Raw genomic sequence first — 20,589 nt, 5'->3', positions numbered from 1 at the left:
ATTTTTTCTAGTTCTGTGGTAAATTCAGGAATGACAAAAACTACCAAAGCTGCACAACAGCTGACAGCGACTTTGTATGTGCACTTCTGTACACCAGACATCTTAAATTCTATGTACGTTGGTGAGACAGTTGACTGATACTGCATTGCTGAATGAATGAACACAGGACACTAACTCTAATGAACATAGGCACAGAGAACACACAGTTTCTGATGTACACAGGCACAGAGGACAGTATCTCTGATGAACACAGGCACAGAGAACAGTCTCTATTGAACACAGGCACAGAGAACACGGTCTCGACTGAACACAGGCACAGAGAACGGTCTCTATTGAACACAGGCACAGAGAACACGGTCTCTATTGAACACAGGCACAGAGAACACGGTCTCTATTGAACACAGGCACAGAGAACACGGTCTCTATTGAACACGGGCACAGAGGGCACGGTCTCTGATGAACACAGGCACAAAGAACATAGTGTCTAATGAACACAGGCACAGAGAACAGTCTCTAATGAACACAGGCACAGACGACACCGTCTCTAATGAACACAGGCACAGAGAACACACTGTCCCTAATGAACACAGGCACAGAGAACACACTGTCTCTAATGAACACAGGCACAGAGAACACACTGTCTCTAATGAACACAGGCACAGAGAACACACTGTCTCTAATGAACACAGGCACAGAGAACACACTGTCTCTAATGAACACTGGCACAGAGAACACACCGTCTCTGAATAACACAGGCACAGAGAACACACTGTCTCTAATGAACACAGGCACAGAGAACACACCGTCTCTGAATAACACAGGCACAGAGGACACACCGTCTCTAATGAACACAGGCACAGAGGACACACCGTCTCTAATGAAAACAGGCACAGAGGACACACCGTCTCTAATGAACACAGGCACAGAGAACACACCGTCTCTAATGAACACAGGCACAGAGAACACACTGTCTCTAATGAACACAGGCACAGAGAACACACCGTCTCTGAATAACACAGGCACAGAGGACACACCGTCTCTAATGAACACAGGCACAGAGGACACACCGTCTCTAATGAACACAGGCACAGAGGACACACCGTCTCTAATGAACACAGGCACAGAGAACACACTGTCTCTAATGAACACAGGCACAGAGAACACACTGTCTCTAATGAACACAGGCACAGAGAACACACCGTCTCTGAATAACACAGGCACAGAGGACACACCGTCTCTAATGAACACAGGCACAGAGGACACACCGTCTCTAATGAACACAGGCACAGAGAACACACTGTCTCTGATTAACACAGGCACAGAGAACAAAGCCTATAACAGACACAGTAGATGTGGCCACTTCTCAGAGACCCAGGCACAGTGGAGGACACTCACATAGAAGGCCTGTTCCCGTAGCGATGGCGTGTCCGGCGGGCTCTGGTTGTAGGTGGAGAACCGCTTGTTGACCGAGGGGGCTTTGTTGACCGTGCTTGCAGCAGATGAACCTGGGTCATCCTTGTCGAAGGGACTGAGAGAGAGAGTGAGAGAGTGAATGAGAGAAAGAGTGAGAGAAAAAGAGTGAGAAAGAGTGTAGATTGTTTACACAGAGGAACACTCGATGAGGAACACTCACAGTGTAGATGTTTACACAGAGGAACACTCACGGTGTAGATGTTTACACAGAGGAACGCTCACAGTGTAGATGTTTACACAGAGGAACGCTCACAGTGTAGATGTTTACACAGAGGAACGCTCACAGTGTAGATGTTTACACAGAGGAACGCACACAGTGTAGATGTTTACACAGAGGAACGCACACAGTGTAGATGTTTACACAGAGGAACACTCAATGAGGAACACTCACAGTGTAGATGTTTACACAGAGGAACACTCACAGTGTAGATGTTTAAACAGAGGAACACTCGATGAGGGACACTTACTTCCACGTCACCTCCAGGCTCAGCTTAATGGTCCCCAGGTCGTTGATGTCGACCGCCACCGTCTGGGGAAGAGCGGCGAACAGGTCCTTCGTCTCGCACGACACGTTCCCCACCACCACGTGATTGGCCAGGCTCTTCAGCTCTGTAACCTAGGCAACCGCAGGACAGGGCAACTCTGTTAGCAGACTTCATTCATCTCATGACATTAAAGGAACAATCAGGCATAGAATGCTTACAGTGAGGTTCACTACACATGTTAATGGACTTATGGAATTAATGGAATATGGGATGTGCTCATAATTAGGATTATATGAAATGTATACTTGAGTGTACTTTGCACTTCAAAGGACAGACTACATAGATATAATGTTACTGTTTAGTTTGCATATTATTTTCAATGGGTATCTGGGGTATACAAATGAGGCATACACAACCAGGCTAAATTAACCATTTAATAATTTATAAATATAAATGATAAAGAATAGGGACATGTTAGGCAGGCCAATGTCTATGTATCAATGCATTTATTTTTTTGCTCAGGAGTGGGGTGGTGGTGGTTGAAGGGGTCGGGGAAAGTAGCAAAGGAGTACCACTGAAGACAAGCTCAAAAGGAAGTACCCCTTCAAAGAACCACCCCCGAGAGATCTATACTTGTGTATGCGTCATATCACTTCCGTTTCAGGTTGTCTTCAGACACAAAAAAAAAAAAAGTTTTTTCAGAAGAAATGATTTTGAGGTGTCCATATTAGATAATGGGGTTCCCACACTCTAACTTGGCACAGCCACGGGCACGACTGCTTGCTTGCAGTGAGCAGGTCATGTGACTTCAGTGAGGCGGCAGCGAGGGAGGAGTAAACGGGTCAGGGGTGGGGCTTAGTGGGAGAGGGGTGTGGTCACTGAGGGATTCAAACAGGAGAGGCCTCCACTCTGACACCTCGGGCTTCTCCCATAATCCAAGTTATACACAGGAAGCGGTTATTTCTCTTTTTCTCTGACATGACTCCATCCCTCTCTCTCTCCCCACTCACATTCTGTCCTTTTCTACCCACACTTATTTTCCTTCTCTGCTTCCTCCCTCTTTCTCTCCCTCCAAAATAACATTCCCGGGAGAATGTTCCAGTCATCAGTTGCTGGCCGATGTGCAATGGATTTACTGTGTGTGGGGACAGAGGGGATGTTGATGTTATGCTGAAAATGTGTCCCTGGCTGCAGAAACCCAAGTGTCAGTGTGTGAGTGCGGAGGTGACAGTACTTGCGCTAGTGGATATGCCCATATTTGTGTGTGTGAGTGTGTGTGTGTGTGTGAGCGCATGCATGTGTGTGTTTCTGTGTGTGCATGTGCATTCAAACCACCTAATTTAACGCCCATTCCTTTCTAGGCTCCTTTTTTAGAATCATGAAAATCAGTAGCTCGAACCGAGGGGGTTCCTGGTGCTCACCTTGATTGACAGGAACTCGGTGATGAGCGGCAGGAAGACCATGTCCTCGCTGTCCCACACCTGCTTGCCGTTGATCTCGATCCGCCCCCTCAGCTTCCAGCGCTGCCGGCCGTACTTCATGAAGATCTGCGAGGGGGGGGGGCAGGGTCAAAGGTCAGAAACAAACCCCTACCATCACCCCTTCCTGAGACTGCAGCCCCTCACAGACAGACAGTGATGAAGCCCTGGCTGCTGCACATGAACAAAAAAAGAAAAGAGAAGTCCCATCCCCAGTTCAGTTCCTAAATGGTCACACTCTCTAAGGGGGATGAACAGAAAACAACTCGGGTAGCCTCCCGACACGACCGATCAATACTGCCAACAGTCACCCGCCAGCTCTGTGCATGGAGAACGCCCAGAGGTTGCGCTACCTGTTAGCGCTCTGCAGATAGCCCTCATCTCCAACCCTACAGGTCAGTCCAGTACCAGTACCAGTACCAGTACCAGTACCAGTACCAGTAACAGTAACAGTAACAGTAACAGTACTGATAACATCCCTCGCCCCCCACAGAGACAGCAGCTGTAGGGCTGACAGAGAAGAGGAAGTGACCTCACCTCATACTGGTCTCCCGCGCAGAGCCGGGCGAAGCCTGCCAGACCTGCAGCACACGGGGGGACAGAGACAGTTTCAGCGCAGTTCTGCAGCCCCACATGTACCTTACACACACACACACACACACACACACACACACACACACACACACACACACACACAGGAATGCATGCATATATACACACACCATTTCACAAATGCGTAGGCACGCGCACGCGCACACGCACGCGCACGCGCACACACACACACACACGCAGGAATGCATGCATATATACACACACCATTTCATAAATGCACACACACACACACACACACACACACACACACACACACACACACACACACACACACACACACACACACACACACACACACACACACACACACACACACACACACACACACACACACACAGGGCCAGCTCAGTTCACAGCATTCTGGGGAAGTGAAACTTGGTATAGGGGCTTCGTTGGAGACACGCTGTTCTTCTCTCTTTGTGCTTTCTCATCTCCCTTCCGAAAATGTGAGCTTTGAGCTCTAAGCTGGCACAGCCCTATATTGAGTGCACACAGTAAGGGCGCATGTGTGTGTGTGAGTGTGTGTGTGTGCATGTGTGTACGTGTGCGTGTGTGTGTGCATGTGTGTACGGGTGTGTGTGTGTGTGTGTGTGTGTGTGTGTGTGTACGGGTGTGTGTGTGTGTGTGTGTGTGTGTGTGTACGGGTGTGTGTGTGTGTTTGTGTGTGAGTGTGTGGAAGGTAATGTGCAGTGCACTGAGCTCACCTTTCATCTTGATGTGAAACTCTCCCAGCTGATTCTCCAGCTCACTCTCCAGCATGCACATGTTCTGCAGACACACAGACAGGGCAGTGGTGTGAGAGAGGGAGAGAGGGAGAGAGGGGGAGAGAGAGAAAGAGAGAGAAAGAGAGAGTGCTGGATTTAACTCCACTCTGTCATGTGTTCATTGTTTCATTCTTTAAAGCCATGCGATAGTGATGACACCAGCAAAATAAAAAAAGCTGAATGTGGCTTCCTGTCCTGGCTCTGGGTGTTCATCTTCAGTTTCCAGGTTAATTCTGCACAATCCTTCCCTTCACCCCATACTGTTTGGCCTGATCCCTCTCTGCTAGGCCCCACCCTCACCCCTTCCCTTACTGCTGAACACTTTTTGACCTCACCTCCTGTGTGGCTAGACCCCAACTTCCAGTGCTGTTAGACTCCGCCCTCCTGTGCTGTCAGACTCCGCCCTCCTGTGCTGTTAGACCCCGCCCCCCTGTGTTGTTAGACCCCGCCCTCCTGTGCTGTTAGACTCCGCCCTCCTGTGCTGTTAGACTCCGCCCACCTGTGCTGTCAGACTCCGCCCTCCTGTGCTGTTAGACTCCGCCCTCCTGTGCTGTTAGACTCCGCCCTCCTGTGCTGTTAGACTCCGCCCACCTGTGCTGTTAGACTCCGCCCTCCTGTGCTGTTAGACTCCGCCCTCCTGTGCTGTTAGACTCCGCCCTCCTGTGCTGTTAGACTCTGCCCTCCTGTGCTGTTAGACCCCGCCCTCCTGTGCTGTTAGACCCCGCCCCCCCCCCGTTGTTTGCGGATAAACCAAACGCTCTCGCCCTCACCTCGGTGTACTCCTTGTAGCCCTTGTTGGCCTCTGATAGGCTCTCCCGAGCCTCGCGGCTCCCGGGGGAGGCGGTGTACGCCTTCACCATCTTATTGGCTCCGTCCCGCAGTCTGCGCTGCATGCAGTACGCCTCGTACAGCTCATCGATCTGCACACGCACGGCACACACAATCCCCACATTACAGCGCCCATACATACATTCATACAGACACACGCATGTAAACACTCTGCTCTTGTACGCTCATGTACGTACATGCTTGTTCAGACGCACACAAAATCACCTGCACGTACACGCAGCTGTGTGTCATGCGTGCAACAAGTAATTTGCTTTAAGTAATTAGATCTGAGCATGTGCAGAACGGTGTGCAAACTCCCAGTACTACCATTCCAGTCCGGATGGTGAGGAAACTCCGCCCCCTACCGCATCACAGAGCTATGCAGTGCCTATAAATTAACACAGCTTCCTGTCGCAGAAATTTTAGAGGTATATTACTTACTTCCTGCTGCCCGTAATAGTCGCTTGTGTCCTTTTCTAATCTCATAAACATTTTACTGATCTGGCTGCAGGCCCACTTGGGGACAGTAAAAGCTTCAGCGGAAACAAAGAATCTGAGTGTAAGCACAGCCACATTCACACAGTAAACACACGCACGCACTCACTCACACACACGCAAACAGACACATAACACTGACACAAATACGCACATGCATGCGTGCACATGCTTGCACACGTGCACAAATACATGCGTGTGCGTCTATGTAACACACAGACACACACGCACACATAATATTCACACACAGACACACGTGCACTCACGCACGCATGCACACGTGTGCCTGTGTGTTTAAATGTGTGTTACATACATAAGACACACACACACACACACAGATTTCCTCTAGCCTCACACTTTGCTTCGAGGTCAGAGGCGCAGCGTGTTAGCCGTGTACGAGGCTGTCCTGGTTTTGTGAATCAGGGCACATCCATCAGAGAGGAACCTGAATCACCAAGCACAGACATGCCCTCCCCCTCCCCATCCCCTTCCCCTTCCCAGCAGCCCTTTCAGAAGAGCCTAGCAGAGGCACAGACTGAATGAGTCTGGGCCATACTCAGCCACACGGGCTGGCATGAATGAATAAGTAAAGCGGGGAGGGGGGAGGAACAGGCTCGTTAAGGGGGGGGGGAGGAGGAACAGGCTCGTTAAGGGGGGGTGGAGGAGGAGGTCGTTTACGAGTGACACGTGCAGCGTTGTTGCCACGGCGCCCGGTCCCCCTGCCGGGAATGTCGGTGAAAGCCCCTCAACCTCCACCTGCTCCCACTTTAACGGAGCTCAGCAGGCTTTCCGCTCCGATTGCCCCCCCATTAGCGGCTAAAACCCCGGCCTCCAGGGGCACGAGTGTCCCATATATTCTACTCCACGAAGAGCCCACTCTCCACCTGTGTGTGTGTGTGTGTGTGTGTGTGTGTGTGTGTGTGTGTGTGTGTGTGTGTGTGTGTGCGCTCACGCTGCAATATTAATCCTCCCACCTCCACCTGTGGTGATGCTGAAATATTAAAACCACCGTCTCTCTCTGGTGACCACTGGGAGCTGTCCTCCATTTTGATTTAGTGTGTTCAGCATGCGGTTAAACTTATTGCAGATTTTTCATTGCTACCCCCACAACTCTCTCTTTGAAACTTACATAGCTAGGAAACGTGATTCTCCTCTTCCTCCTCCTCTTACAGATATGGAATAACATTTAATTATATTGTAAATGTGTGGGCTATTGTATTAATATATAAATAAAGTTCAGGACCTTTATGAATGCAGCAATCATTTGTATATGTGCCTATTAATTGAATAAGTGTTGCATTGTTTATGTTCATGTCAATCAGACCTGATTTGACAATAGTTTTGGATGCAATACTTTCCAGCACTTGACTGATCTTGCCTGGTGCAATTCCAGGGTTTGAATTTCTTGAGCATTTCATAGGTTCCAATAAACCAGAAAGGCTCAGTAGAGTATACAAATCCAAAACAATTACATATATGGCCCAGGTCTGACTTCAGTAAACTTAAACTCCTTTTGTAAGGGACCTTTTCGCCTCCCTTTGAGGTAAAATCCAGCAATGACCAGCTTGAAATTACCAGTGACCAGCCGTTTCAAAACATAGCTTGAGCTGTATTTTTCAGCAGGGTCTCCCTCGTTCCCGATGGCGGTTAGTTCTGGAGCCGCCGCTAATAACTTGGAGCGAGAGCGCGCTCCAGCTGAAGCAGGAAGTCCATAAACCTGCGGGGCTCCGGCCGAGTGACCCCACGAGCAGGCCGGCAGGCCCCCGACCGGGCGCGGCCTGTCCGCCCCAATTAAGCTCCTGACTCGTTAACTTTAACGGCCGGCGGACCGGGGCCCCGTAACGGGACGGCTGGGGGCCCTGCTCGTCCCAACTAAAGTTCGGGACAAAGTACCACTTTAGAGGGAGCCTCCAGAGAGAATGTTTGCCCAAACACAGACGCCGTTTCCACAAGCCAGCGGTTTGGGTAATGTAGCCCACGCTGTGAATGTGTGGGGCGTGACAGCACTGAGGCTTAAGTGTACCAGCAGAAATCCTCCGAGAGGTCAGAATTAAGGGAACCTGACAACTACAGAGCGACACGGAAGCTTTCCTGAGTGCAGTGTGGGAAAAGCAGCAGTTTAATGGCTGTAGCAGCTGTGACCTCACCTCACACCAAAGACAAAGCCTTCTACACACACACCAACATTGCCTGAGACCTGACACAAAGCCCTCTGCACAAACAAACACAGACACACAGTCTCGCACACGCACACTGTGCTGACATACAGCCCACATAGCCAAAACAGGCACACCGTCAGCAGGGTAGGGCGAAGGGGGGGGGGATGGAAAAATAAACAGAATGCAGCTCTTTAATCTTTAATGTTTTACTGCACAGAGGGAGGGGAGAGAGGGGGGGGAAAGTGATTGATTCCTTTGCTGTTCCAATCAGCACACTGCCCATCTGGAGGTGGTTAGCAGCCACCTTCAGACCGAAAAACATGAGTGGGTCTGCAGTACAGCCTTTCACAGTTTACAATGTTAACCGTTACTGGGTTTTCACACTCCCACTCCTTCAGCAGACTACATCTCCCAGAAGCCCACTGCACCTCATAGACGTAGCTGAGATCTGTAAACCTATCCTTCCCTTCGAAGCAGCCAAGCTCAGTGGGCCCGGCAGGGGGAAGGAGAGAACCAGTCTCAGAAGCAAAGGGCAACTCGACAAGTGGGTGCAGGTCAGGTTCCATTGTACACACACCGCCTGCTCTCGCCAACCCAGGGAGAGGCTGTGCCCTCCGACCCCTGGAAGGCGGGAACTCCCCAGGGCGCTCTCCGCTCGTAAAAGACAAACTAATGACAGATCAGAGGAGGAGACCGGCGCTTCCTGTGCCGCCCAGCTGCCTCTGGGGCAGTTAATGTGCCACCCCTGCTTCACCTCTGACCCACGGGCGGGCCCTCGCCAGCGCAGCAGAGAAAACGGCCCCGGAATGCGCAGGGAGGCCAGAGCCTATCCCAGCAGCCTCTGGGGCAGCAGGTACACATACATACACACAAACACACACACAAACAAACAAGCATGCATGTGCAGACACACACACCCATGTAGATACACACACACACACACGTACATGCACACTCGCACACAAGGCCAGGGAGCATCTTACCTTGCTGAGGTGGAACTCCAGCCGTCGCATAAATCTCTCGATAACTTTTACTTGCTGTCGGGAAACACACAAAAACTCTTCAGCCACCTCCCCCCATCTATCCACAACCCCAAACCCCTGAAATGACTCAACATATTATCCCAAGAATGTACTAACAACACCTACACACACCCAAAAAACTATCAAATGACCAGGATTATTTGTTCAGGATGCTCTCCCTAAACGTTTCAAACTTCCTCAAATTCTAAGAGTGAGGTGTTAAGAGGATAAAGGGAATAGAAAACTAACTCAGTGAAAGACAGAACAAAATCAGATTCCTCTCACCTTGTCGAGTTCGTACAGAAAGCCCTGTAGGGGAAAAATACAGGAATCAGATGCAATCCACGAGAAGGATGATTATATTTATACACTCTGCCTACAACCCCCACAAGCCCAAACCCTGTCCAATCCTGGCCCAGGAGACCCACTGAGAGAGCACCCCCAGGAGGGCCAGGCCCAGGCTGGCCCGGTACGTACCAGTCTGGAGTTCCTCTTGGACTCTCTCATCTGCCGGCTGAGGCTGTCTAGCTCCAGCTGGTGGACCTGCAGGTAAGCCCTGGAGGAGAGAAGGGGGTTTGTGTCATTTCCTGTCTGCACGCACTACTTCCTGTGAGGTTGTGGGTTCTGATTTGAGTTTACGTGTAGCGTTTATTGTGTGCGTACAGTATGGACAGGGGCATGAGAGGACATCGTGGAAATGTGAGTATGGGGCGTGTGAGAGTAGTATGCGTTGTTGTGTGCTCCTGTTGTGTGCGGCTGCTGGTATAAACACTCCAAGCAGTCGTTTAGCACCACAAACATCACAGGGCCAAACAATTCAGGTTCTTTTTTTTTCTTTGTGTGTATGTGTGTGTATATGTGTGTATGCGTGTGTATGTATGTGTGTGTATGTGCGCAGGTGTGTGTGCGCGCGCATGTGTGTGTGTGTCTGTAGCGTATGTGTGTGTGTGTGTGTGTGTGTGTCTATAGCGTGTGTGTGTGTGTATGTGTGTGTGTGTGTGTATGTGTGTGTGTGTCTGTAGCGTATGTGTGTGTGTGTGTGTGTGTGTGTCTGTAGCGTATGTGTGTGCGTGTGTATGTGTGTGTGTGTGTCTGTAGCGTATGTGTGTGTGTGTCTGTAGCGTGTGTGTGTGTGTGTGTCTGTAGCGTATGTGTGTGTGTGTGTGTCTGTAGCGTATGTGTGTGCGTGTGTATGTATGTGTGTGTGTGTGTGTCTGTAGCGTATGTGTGTGTGTGTGTGTCTGTAGCGTGTGTGTGTGTGAGAGTGTGTGTGTGTGTGTATCTGTAGCGTGTGTGTGTGTGTGTGTGTGTCGTGCGTTCATGCTCACTGCAGGCCTCTCTTCAGCGCCTCGTACACCTCGTCCAGCCGCTCCGGCTGGGGCACCTTCGGGGGCGGAGATTTGGTGGAGAGGGTGAACATCCTGCTCGCTCGTGACGGGGTCTTCCTCGTGCAGCCCGGGGTGCTGAACACCGACAGGTTCCTGAGCACAGAGAGCGGCGTTAAGAGAACGACGTTAAGAGAACGGGAGAGACGGGGGCCGGAAAATGAGAGTCAGCGCTCAGCTACTAAAACTGCAGCGGCCATAACACAGCATAAACGGTCTCATTGACCGGCTCATTATTACAGAAAGCCATCTCATTACAAGCAGCAGAGGAAAACTGGCAGCCAATCAGGCCTCACTCAGGTTAGAGCGTCTCACTTTGTGCCAAGTCGCACATTATAATATCAACTAGAGGTAAGAAATCGATAACACTTTAAATGCCACTTAAGTATAAACGTCAGACAATCAATGCAAGAGGAGATTCACTGTTACTTTATATGGCTCACTCGACAGGAGTGAATATGATAAATAACTACTCTTAGTCCGACACGTTAATGGTTCAAGTGACAGTTAGCTTGAACCGGGAAATACAATACCAAATCGGTGCAATAACTGAGGAAGTTACACAGCACTTGCACACTTTAAGGAAAATAAATTACTTAAGTATTCTTGAAAGTATGACCGCTGTTGGGCTTTATCACCTGAAAAAAGTCACGCTGAGCAATAATACAGGCTAATTAAGTCATTAAGACCAGAGATTGGAAAAGATCTGGCCTTCCCATCAGCCCTACTGGGGCTCAGTTTGACACACCAGTGCTCGCATGTAGGACTGGTGGCTGATAACCCCTGATATCAGCTCTCCTTCCCTGTTCTGGCAAATGTCACATCGCCATGCCGAAACAGACAATCGCCAAGCGACAGGAATGTTTATTTTATCTCGTCCCCTCGCTCCCTGCTCAGTTACTCCACCAATCGATTCCTCAGCTGAAAAATACACAAAGCCGACCAATCAAAAGCGGCTGGTGAATCAACCCGGCCAATCAACTTGCGGTATGTTACATGCGGGGCCGACCAGGGCCACTCGGTGAAGAGTACGGATGCAACATTACTCAATGTATAAAGCTGGTCTGAATGAGGCAGTACGGCAGCCCCTCTCCTCCACTATCTCTCCTCTCAATGGATGTGATATACAGGCTCCATTCTGTCCTGTTGACTGGAAGATGGATCTCTTCATTACCAAATAACACTGGCAGTCTCTCTCTCTCACACACACACACATACACACACAGGCGGCAGGAGAGGTAGTGGTTCAGTTGGGCTGGAATGCATCACTCTGCACTGTAGGAGAGGAGTTTTTGCTGACCAGCCTTTCAGTCAAATGAAGCAAAGCAGAAAACCCTCACCATCATGTATTTCACCACCTCGCTAGTTTACAGAAGCAGGCAGAAAGAATCGAGGCAGACAGTCCCGACCCACCTCAACAACATGCTAACGGGCCTGTTTATGTGGTGAGTTGCAGTTTCCTATAAGTGACAGCTTTGAGAACATGAAAAATAAAACCATTTCCAATAAATCAAGCCCCACACTTCAAAGGCCCATTCTTCCCTCCCCGACATCAGACACAGGAAGCCTACAGCCGACAGGAAGTGCAGGGTGAACAGGACTTCCTGTCAGGTGTGGCTGCGGTGACCGCGCTGCTTGGGACGGGCGTGTGTGTGCGTGTGTGCGTGTGTGTGTGTATGCGTGTCCGTGTGCGTGTATGGGTATGTGTATATGCGTGTGTGTGTACGTGTGTGTGTATGTGTGTGGGTGTGTGTGTGTGTGTGTATGCGGGTGCGTGTGTGTGTGTGTGTGTGCGTGTGTATATGGATGGGTATGTGTGTATGTGCGTGTGTGTGTGTGCGTGTGCGTGTGCGTGTATATGCGCGGGTATGTGTGTATGTGCGGCGCTGTGTGTGCGTGTGTGTATGTGGGTGTGAGTGTCTGTATAGCTGTAACTAATAAAGAAACCAGTGCTGAGCTAGTTCTTCTTCTGCACCAAAAAACACAGAAAACCAAAATGTAAGGGGGCGTGGTAAGTGGGATTTGAGGAACTCATTACTGGGACTGTGGTTAACCAGCATCTGTCTTTAGACATGCTGTGAGAACGGACCTCATTGGCCCAAATGGGGAGGAGAAGGAGGGGCCAACCAGAATGCAGGAGGTGTTATCTGGGAAGCATGGATGGGCTGAGCAACCAGCAGGGCATGGATCAAGGGTTGCAGTGCATTATGGGTAGAGCTGCATCACTGACAGCAGCTGCCAAATGAGCTAGCAGATCCCGAACACGCAACCAACACTGAGTGAGTTATGGGCAGCTAAAAGAGGCTCAGGGGACCTGCAGCGATCATCAAATGCAAATCCAGGTTCTCTTTTCTTCCAGCTCATTAACTGAACAATTAGTGCCAACGACTGGCCAGATAGTCTTTGCAGCGGACTCCCAGGTAAAGGGAGGGTGGAAAGCCAGCAGCTCCCACCCCTCGAGGGCCGTGATTGGAGGAACGGGGCTGTGGAGGCTCACCTGTAGGGCTTGTCGTGGGAGTTGACTCCGGCGAAGGACTGGCTCCTAGTGATGGACCTGGAGAGGATTCGCCGGGATGGGCGCACGGAGAGGGACATGGTGGAAACAGCTCGGGAGGGACTCCCTGCGGGAAACGGGAGGGGGAAGAATTTAGCAGCTGCACACGAGGGAAGGGGCACACTATGGGTGGAGCTGGGAGCAAAGAGAGTAAAGAAGGAAGTCAAAATAAGCGCCCAGTGAGAAGAAGAATCCTGGCAGTTGATGCCCTTTGGCAGAAACCAGCACGTCGGAATGAGCAGAACAGCTTGTTTGTAACAGATATTTTACCAAAAAAATATAATAAAACGACTTGTGCATAATTCCAGTTATGCAATTATTTCTGGAATGCTGACTCCTGAATCCTCGTTAGCTGTACGGTCTCAGCTGGGCGCACCCTCAGCCCCGTTAATAAAGACACGGGGAGTTTCCGACGGCGGTGGCGCGCTGTTTGATGAACCGCAGAGCGAGCGTATCGCTTCGGGCACAGAAAGGGAACTGGTCTGGCATCAGGAGCAGCTTATTAAAGCAGCTCTGCGGGCGGCGAGATTACGCAAGCCTGAAACCCCCGCCGCCCCTCAGCGAAGTGGTAAACACCGCACGGGACGGTGCAAATGGCCGCCTGCCCAACAGGCTAAAGGTGACAGGGCCATCTGCTGCTGCTGGCCAGGGTTTCCTGGGACCCACGCAGCGCACGCACGCGCACACACACACAAAAATAAACATGCACGCTGGCACATTCACAGACGTGAGCACCCCAACACTGCTCATCTGAAATGACAAAAATCGCATCTGACTTTTTATTTGTCAGCGACGCTGCATCTAACATATCTGCCCAATATTGATGATTGATGTCAATACGTATCATACTTTTAATCACTAAATACAGCACCTCATAAGGGTTAATCAGGGTTGGCCTACATAAAGTAGCGGCTTGAACGGATCGAGACGCGGCCCGGCTACCGTTCCATTTCACTCTCAGCTGGACTCTTCCTCCCATTTCCTGTCGCAAGAGTCACCCTGCGGGTCACAGAGAGCGAGCTCCCTCGACCCTCTCCTTGGAAACAATAGAGCGGACGGCTACAGGGCCTGCACACTGACCGACACTGGAAGGGGGGGAGGTTCCACTGTTCACCACAATATTTACAAACAGGCCATATGGTAGTAAGCAACACACCTAAGCTGACTCAAAGAAGCGCTTCAGAAATACGGGAGACGGCTTCCAGTGCTCACCAGCATATTTACAAACCAGCCAGGCACATATGGAAATGCCGAACACACCAACACCACCTAACCTCGACTCACAGCAGCGCTGGATCGGCTAAGGTACGCTCCACCATGTTTGGTCATGTTAGACGGCCAATACAGCGGGTCAGCAAAAAGGCCTCCAGGATTCTTGGCCCAGCGCAGTGAAATGACTGCTCCCTGGGGGGGTGTATGACACTGCAACAGACTCATTACACAGGAGACCCAGCTCAGACACACTGGAAACACCCTCCGAGCAGATGGTACCTCCCACACAATATTTGTACCTCCTACACAATATAGAATAGAGGTGAAGCAGAAAGATCAATACATCTCTATGACCCACACAAACACCCACCCACCTACCCATACACACATATACACATACACACACACACACACACACACGTCATACTGTATACAGATAAACATATCATGTCCCCAAATTCCACACATATTCCGGCTGATTTAGTGTTTTATTGCGGAGGAAGTTGATAATGTAATCGCAATTGGGAGATTACGACTGAGGAAGATTCGCAACACTCCAGTGCCTGGAATGGCTCAAAGAGCAGACTGGGAATTCCGAGATTCCTCTCCAGGAGCACACAGAGGTTACAGCACAGCTGGACCACAAAGTAACTGCATGTACATAGAGATTCAGTCTATCAGTGAGATAGGGACAGAGGAGGGGGGAGAGAGAGGAGGGGAGAGAGAGAGGAGGGGAGAGAGAGAGAGGAGGGGGGGAGAGGGAAGGTTACCCTAGGACACAGCGAGCGAACCACGCAGGCTCCAGCCAGTAAGCAACTGTGAAAGTGACCCCTTATCCCCAACGTGCGCTTCAAAGACTCACTGCTGCCAAGAGGGACAACTCAGCCTGACACAGAGCTAAACAGAAAGCAGCAGGATACTGCTTTTTACGGGCAGGCCTGATAACATCTAATATAAATGCACCCCACCCTACCACACACAGACTCACTCACACACACACACACACACACACACACACTCAAACATACGCACACACTCAAACACACGCACACACTCACACCCACACACAATCACACACAATCACACACACACACCGTGACGACTACCACTATTTTTGTTTGAATCAAAGAGATTAACTCACACGCCCACACTCACTTATCAGTCACTCACCATTGCCTCCATTGTTTTTTTTGTTTCAAAACAAGCGGGTATTTTAGTACAGCATCAGTGTTAGATATTAAATGTGTTACAGGCTGACAGGTAATTCATGCTTTGTAGAAGGGATACAGCCTATATTAAACGTGTGGATTTCATGACATATGCATCCATTTTGAGGGGCTTGACTTCAGACCAATTTCACTTTGTCTGGCACTCAGACTTAAAGACTATCAAACCGTTATACACATACTATCGTTATCAAAGAAAAAAAAACTAAACAATTTGTATTCCTTCCCAGCACCAGAATCGTGCCATTAATTATATGGGTCAGAGCAGTAACTGTATTTGTCATTTTGCCCAATCTGGTGAATGCTGTTCTTGTCTTTCCCATAACCGTTTCTTTTCATTGATGTGGTCGGTGACAGTGTCACGGTTTTGGTAGCACAGACTTCAATCAGTATTCCGTCTGTCTGCACCCTTATGATTTCATAAGTTAATGTCACTGACTGGGTTAGGGCCATAACCGATTGGGTCAGTGTCGTGACTGGTTCGATCAGTGCCGTGGCTGGTTTGGTCAGTGCCTTGGCTGATGTGTTAAGTACCATAACTGGTTTGATCAGTGTCATGACTGGTTTGGTCAGTGTTGTTTTGTCCTATATTTTGGTTACCGAAGGCTCTCAGAAGGAAACTCGCGTTTATTTTAAACACTGAGGAACAGGAAATCATCCCCAGCTATCTTAGAGAACAGCACACTCTGTACATGAGACACCCACAACACCCGACCCAACGCTATCTGCAGTACTGTACATCCCATACAAGCCTGAGCCAGGTAGTCACTGCTCACTTCAAGCCCACCTACCACATACACCACACGATATCTCATCAACACCAGTACAAAACAGTACAGCGCGAAAGAGGGCCAGGTGAGTAAAACTCACTCTCTCCAAACATGGAGAGGGAGGGAGGGAGAGAGACAGACAGAGAGAGAAAGAGAGACAGGGAGGGAGGGAGAGAGGGGGGGTGGGCCTTCAAAATGAGGGCAGAGTTCCAGCTGTTATTTTTATGGTAAACAGGCCTGAACAATAAGCATGGAAATATTTTTTTTCTTTTTTTCTTTTTTGAAACAGTGAGGAAAATGTGCAGTTAACTATAAACTGGAATTGCAAGCTTCCAATGGAATAAAATGTACCGGTAAGAGGACCAGAAAGGGGAAAGGGGCGGGGGCCAGCATAAAAATTATACACAGACACACACGCAAACACACACAGACATACAGACACACACAGACACATACAGACACACATACACAGACACAGACACAGACAGACACAGACAGACACAGACAGACACAGACAGACACAGACACACACAGACACACACAGAGACAGAGGCCATGACTGGGGCACACTGGTGTGTTTCCACAGCGAGGTTCTGGGGAAACAGCCTATCACACCGTTAGCCGCAGAGCGAACATCCTCAGGCCCTGCCCTCAGGCTCCCGTGACTGCAAACAGCAAACCACCGAGACACGAAACCCAAAAAACAAATCCCCTTAAACCTGTTCCAGGGGAAACTGGCCAATCCGACAGGAAGTCTGCTGTTTTTTTTCTCATGCTCCACAGGAAATTGTACAAAGGAAGACGGCCCAGGACTATAAAAACATCTGGCCAGATACCGCTTGCGCTCTCTCTCTCAAGCCTGTTGACATAGCCTACTTCCCCGTCACAGTCTGGAATGGGGTTAGGAAATTACAGGCAGCCATTAGAGACCGAGCTCTCCATTCACAACACCCAGAGACACACGCAGAGTATGCACAGCGCATACTGCTTACATGTGCAGATCACACTCTACCCTATATACATACACTTACTCTACATACAAATACACTATAAATACCTTCCAGACATGCTTACTCAGAATAGTACACATACCAAACTCACACTGTATACTTTATACACCTCTCACACACACATACACGCCGTATACACTACAAACTTGCACACAAACAGTATTATGTCGACACTACACATACCTAACACACTGTAGACTGTACCCCACGCAGACACAAACTTACTTAAACTCTGCATACTCAGTTCAAGACAGTACATTTACTCAGTTTTTGCACTCTGTATACACAAACATTCCCTCCTCCAATCTTCTCTCCACCTTCCCTCACAAACACATATCACTGGTGAGAAAGTGAACACTTATCAAAACAACACAAACACAATACCACCTTAAACGTTCTCATTATAGACCTTGCCATAACACCATAATACCCTTACATTACCGTATAATACCATATAAATGCCAAAATAGTGCAGAAAACACACGGCCACACAATTCTGAAAACACACACACACACACACACACACACCAGCTCATCAGTTTGCCTGGAAGTACACACCTTCAACAGAGTCTCCCTCATCCTGAGTGTCCCCAGGTAAGCAGGACACAGGTAAGTGACACATTCTCCCTCGGCTGATCTCAAGTCAGTTTCAGCCTCTCCACAGAGTCACCTTCACCCAGCCCCTGCCCTCCCCCCTGCCTGAGATACAGTAAGGCCCCCCCACCCCAGCCAAACCTCCAACCGCCAGGCCAGTCTTGCAGTAACCGGTGCTGTAAAGCCCCAGTTATTTGGTTCCTACCTGGTCCGGTGGAGACTGGGTGTAACCCGGTTTAAATACGGTGGGATCACAAGGTGCCCAAAAAAGAGTGACCCTGGCGCAGAGTTCAGGGCCTTCCATGGGCTTCTATACTGGGGCACGGCCGGCCGGGGGGGGGGGGGGTCAGGGCTCTGGAGCTTCCCGCTGTTAGAGAACAGCCATTGTTCCGCAGGCCCCTCTCTTTATCCCCGGAGGGTTCTAGCACTTTCCACAGAGCAGTCACACGCAGCGCTGGGGCCCTGTCCGCCGTCCTGCGACTCCGACCGCTCTCACCTCCCTTTTCTCTCCCGCTTTCTCTCGCTCTCCGTTTCACACCTACTCGCATACCGTCAGCCAACGAGGGACAGATGGCCAGACTCCATTTTACCTCGCGAACAAAACAATTTACACGCTGGATTGGCTAAGCTAATCTATGCTTCACACCAGACAGTCTATGAGGCTCTCTCTCTCTCTCTCGAACTCATCTACATCTCGCTGACCTTATCTGCCTCTCTCTCTACCCTCCTCTCTTTCTCGCTCACAGACGCTCTTTTCTTTCGTTCTCACTCACTTTCTCTCTCTGCTCTTCCCACTGTTCCCTTGTGACAACTCCAATAGCGCAATCCGTTCCCACTACCAGAGCATGGCCTGAATGAATGATGAATGTGTGTGTGTTTGTGTGTACACACACACACACACACACACACACCACACCCCCGGCTCCAGGCATACGACACACACAAAGAACGTGGCATTGGAGTGGATAACAAAACTAGCAGGCGCAGAGCCCCGACAGCCAATGGGAAGAGGCCGAGGTGTTGAGCAAACGTCCCTCTCCGGCCACCCTGCCTCCCTCTGACACATTCCAGGCATGTCCGAGATTAACAGGGCCTCAGAGGGGGGTATCTCCACAAACCCAAAACAGCACAGGGGGGCGGGTCTGTGGGGAGGTGCATCAGGGTACCACAACACAAGAGGAGCAGTGCTGGAGAGTGCATGGGAAGGTAGCTGGTGCCAGAGCCACAGAGTTTAAGGTACTTTCCTTCCCTCAGTAACGACAGGAAGGCAGTCGCTGCCACAAAGACGGCAAACCACAGATGACGTTCATACGGCACCTCTCTGCAGGCAGTGTTTCTTTAATGTACTTCTATCAAATTAGTCTGTAGCTACATTACTGCACTAGCCGGTTTGCTAATCTGTGGCTATTCGTTCACTAGTTCTAAAAGCCGCTGCCTTCCAGTCGTCTGAGTGGGAAACGAACACAAGCGAACATCCTCACAATGTTGCTGCCATGCGATGGCAATGTTACAACGATGACAGAACATTCCAGTAACATTGTGAGAACATTTCATGTGAGTTGGAAGTACCTTGGGTGCCACATGGCCACAAGGCTGACTGTCAGTACACAGAGCCCTTGAGGCCTAGCCTAGCCACTGAAGGCTGCATTGTTCCTCAAATGTTTCGAGGGCTTATCAGGGCCTCCTTACAGAAGGTGGTGAAAATGATAATGATGAAATGGAATTTGGAGAAGCCCCAGGGCCGTCTGTTCTCCAGGGCCCGGGAGGCCAGCGATGACTGAGGCCTCACCACACAGTCACCCCCGAGACAGTGGCAGGTCTATACCTCCACCCCCTTCCCTCCCTCCATTTCCCCCTCTCTAAAACCTCTCACTCCTAACCTCCCTTTCCTTTACACTCCTGTGTCCTCCCTTCTCTTCCTTCCTCTCTTCCTTCCTTCTAGTCTTTCTCCCCCACTTTCTGAACCTAAACTCCCTCAGAGAAATACACACAGACACAAACACACACATACACACACTCACGCAGACCGAGACGCGCATGCGTGCGCACGCACACACACACACACACACACACACACATACACACATACACACATACACACATACACACAGGTAGACAGACACACACACACATGCAGACAGAGACACACACACACACATGCACACAGCAGACACACCTGCATATTTGTGGGCAGTGTCTGTCCTGTCTCTGGGTTTGTGTCTCAGACACTCACTGAGAGGCTCTCCTGAGCCCGGAGTTGAAACCTGAGTGTCTGCGAGACAGGACGAGTTACAAGGCTTTAAACCCCCACGGGAGGCCAAACAGAGGACGCCTTTCTCCCCCCCTTCATTTCCCCTCACGGATGCCGCTCTCCGCCCATCTCCCAGATCGCTTTCAAACACATGATCGGTCTGTGTCTGTGACCGTTCCCTCCGGACTGCTGCATCACTGCTCATCTGCACTCCATTAGGGAGAGAGAGCAGGGCAGGGACTGTGGAGGCAGGAAGTCCCCAAGGGAGCAA

The 20,589-nt window shown here is 50.1% G+C and overlaps 1 protein-coding gene across 3 annotated transcripts in view; it reads right to left on the bottom strand.

Moving 5' to 3' along the window:
- The window catches only part of ripor1 (RHO family interacting cell polarization regulator 1), a 91,889-nt gene that overhangs the window by 16,628 nt on the left and 54,672 nt on the right, over positions 1 to 20,589 (bottom strand). For all 3 annotated transcript variants that reach the window (XM_061245476.1, XM_061245475.1, XM_061245474.1), the window contains exons 2-12: positions 13,199 to 13,322; positions 10,645 to 10,797; positions 9,794 to 9,872; positions 9,602 to 9,625; positions 9,278 to 9,331; positions 5,583 to 5,732; positions 4,753 to 4,816; positions 3,974 to 4,017; positions 3,380 to 3,505; positions 1,941 to 2,089; positions 1,396 to 1,528 (exon numbers count right to left, since the gene is read on the bottom strand). In XM_061245476.1, the coding sequence (XP_061101460.1) occupies positions 1,396 to 1,528; positions 1,941 to 2,089; positions 3,380 to 3,505; positions 3,974 to 4,017; positions 4,753 to 4,816; positions 5,583 to 5,732; positions 9,278 to 9,331; positions 9,602 to 9,625; positions 9,794 to 9,872; positions 10,645 to 10,797; positions 13,199 to 13,296 (1,074 nt within the window). In that variant the 5' untranslated portion in view covers positions 13,297 to 13,322. The remainder of the gene's footprint in view (positions 1 to 1,395; positions 1,529 to 1,940; positions 2,090 to 3,379; positions 3,506 to 3,973; positions 4,018 to 4,752; positions 4,817 to 5,582; positions 5,733 to 9,277; positions 9,332 to 9,601; positions 9,626 to 9,793; positions 9,873 to 10,644; positions 10,798 to 13,198; positions 13,323 to 20,589) is intronic.

This window comes from Conger conger, chromosome 6 (assembly GCF_963514075.1).
Source record: "Conger conger chromosome 6, fConCon1.1, whole genome shotgun sequence".
Classification (NCBI taxonomy): domain Eukaryota; kingdom Metazoa; phylum Chordata; class Actinopteri; order Anguilliformes; family Congridae; genus Conger; species Conger conger.
This window is presented reverse-complemented; position numbering and strand designations above follow the sequence as displayed.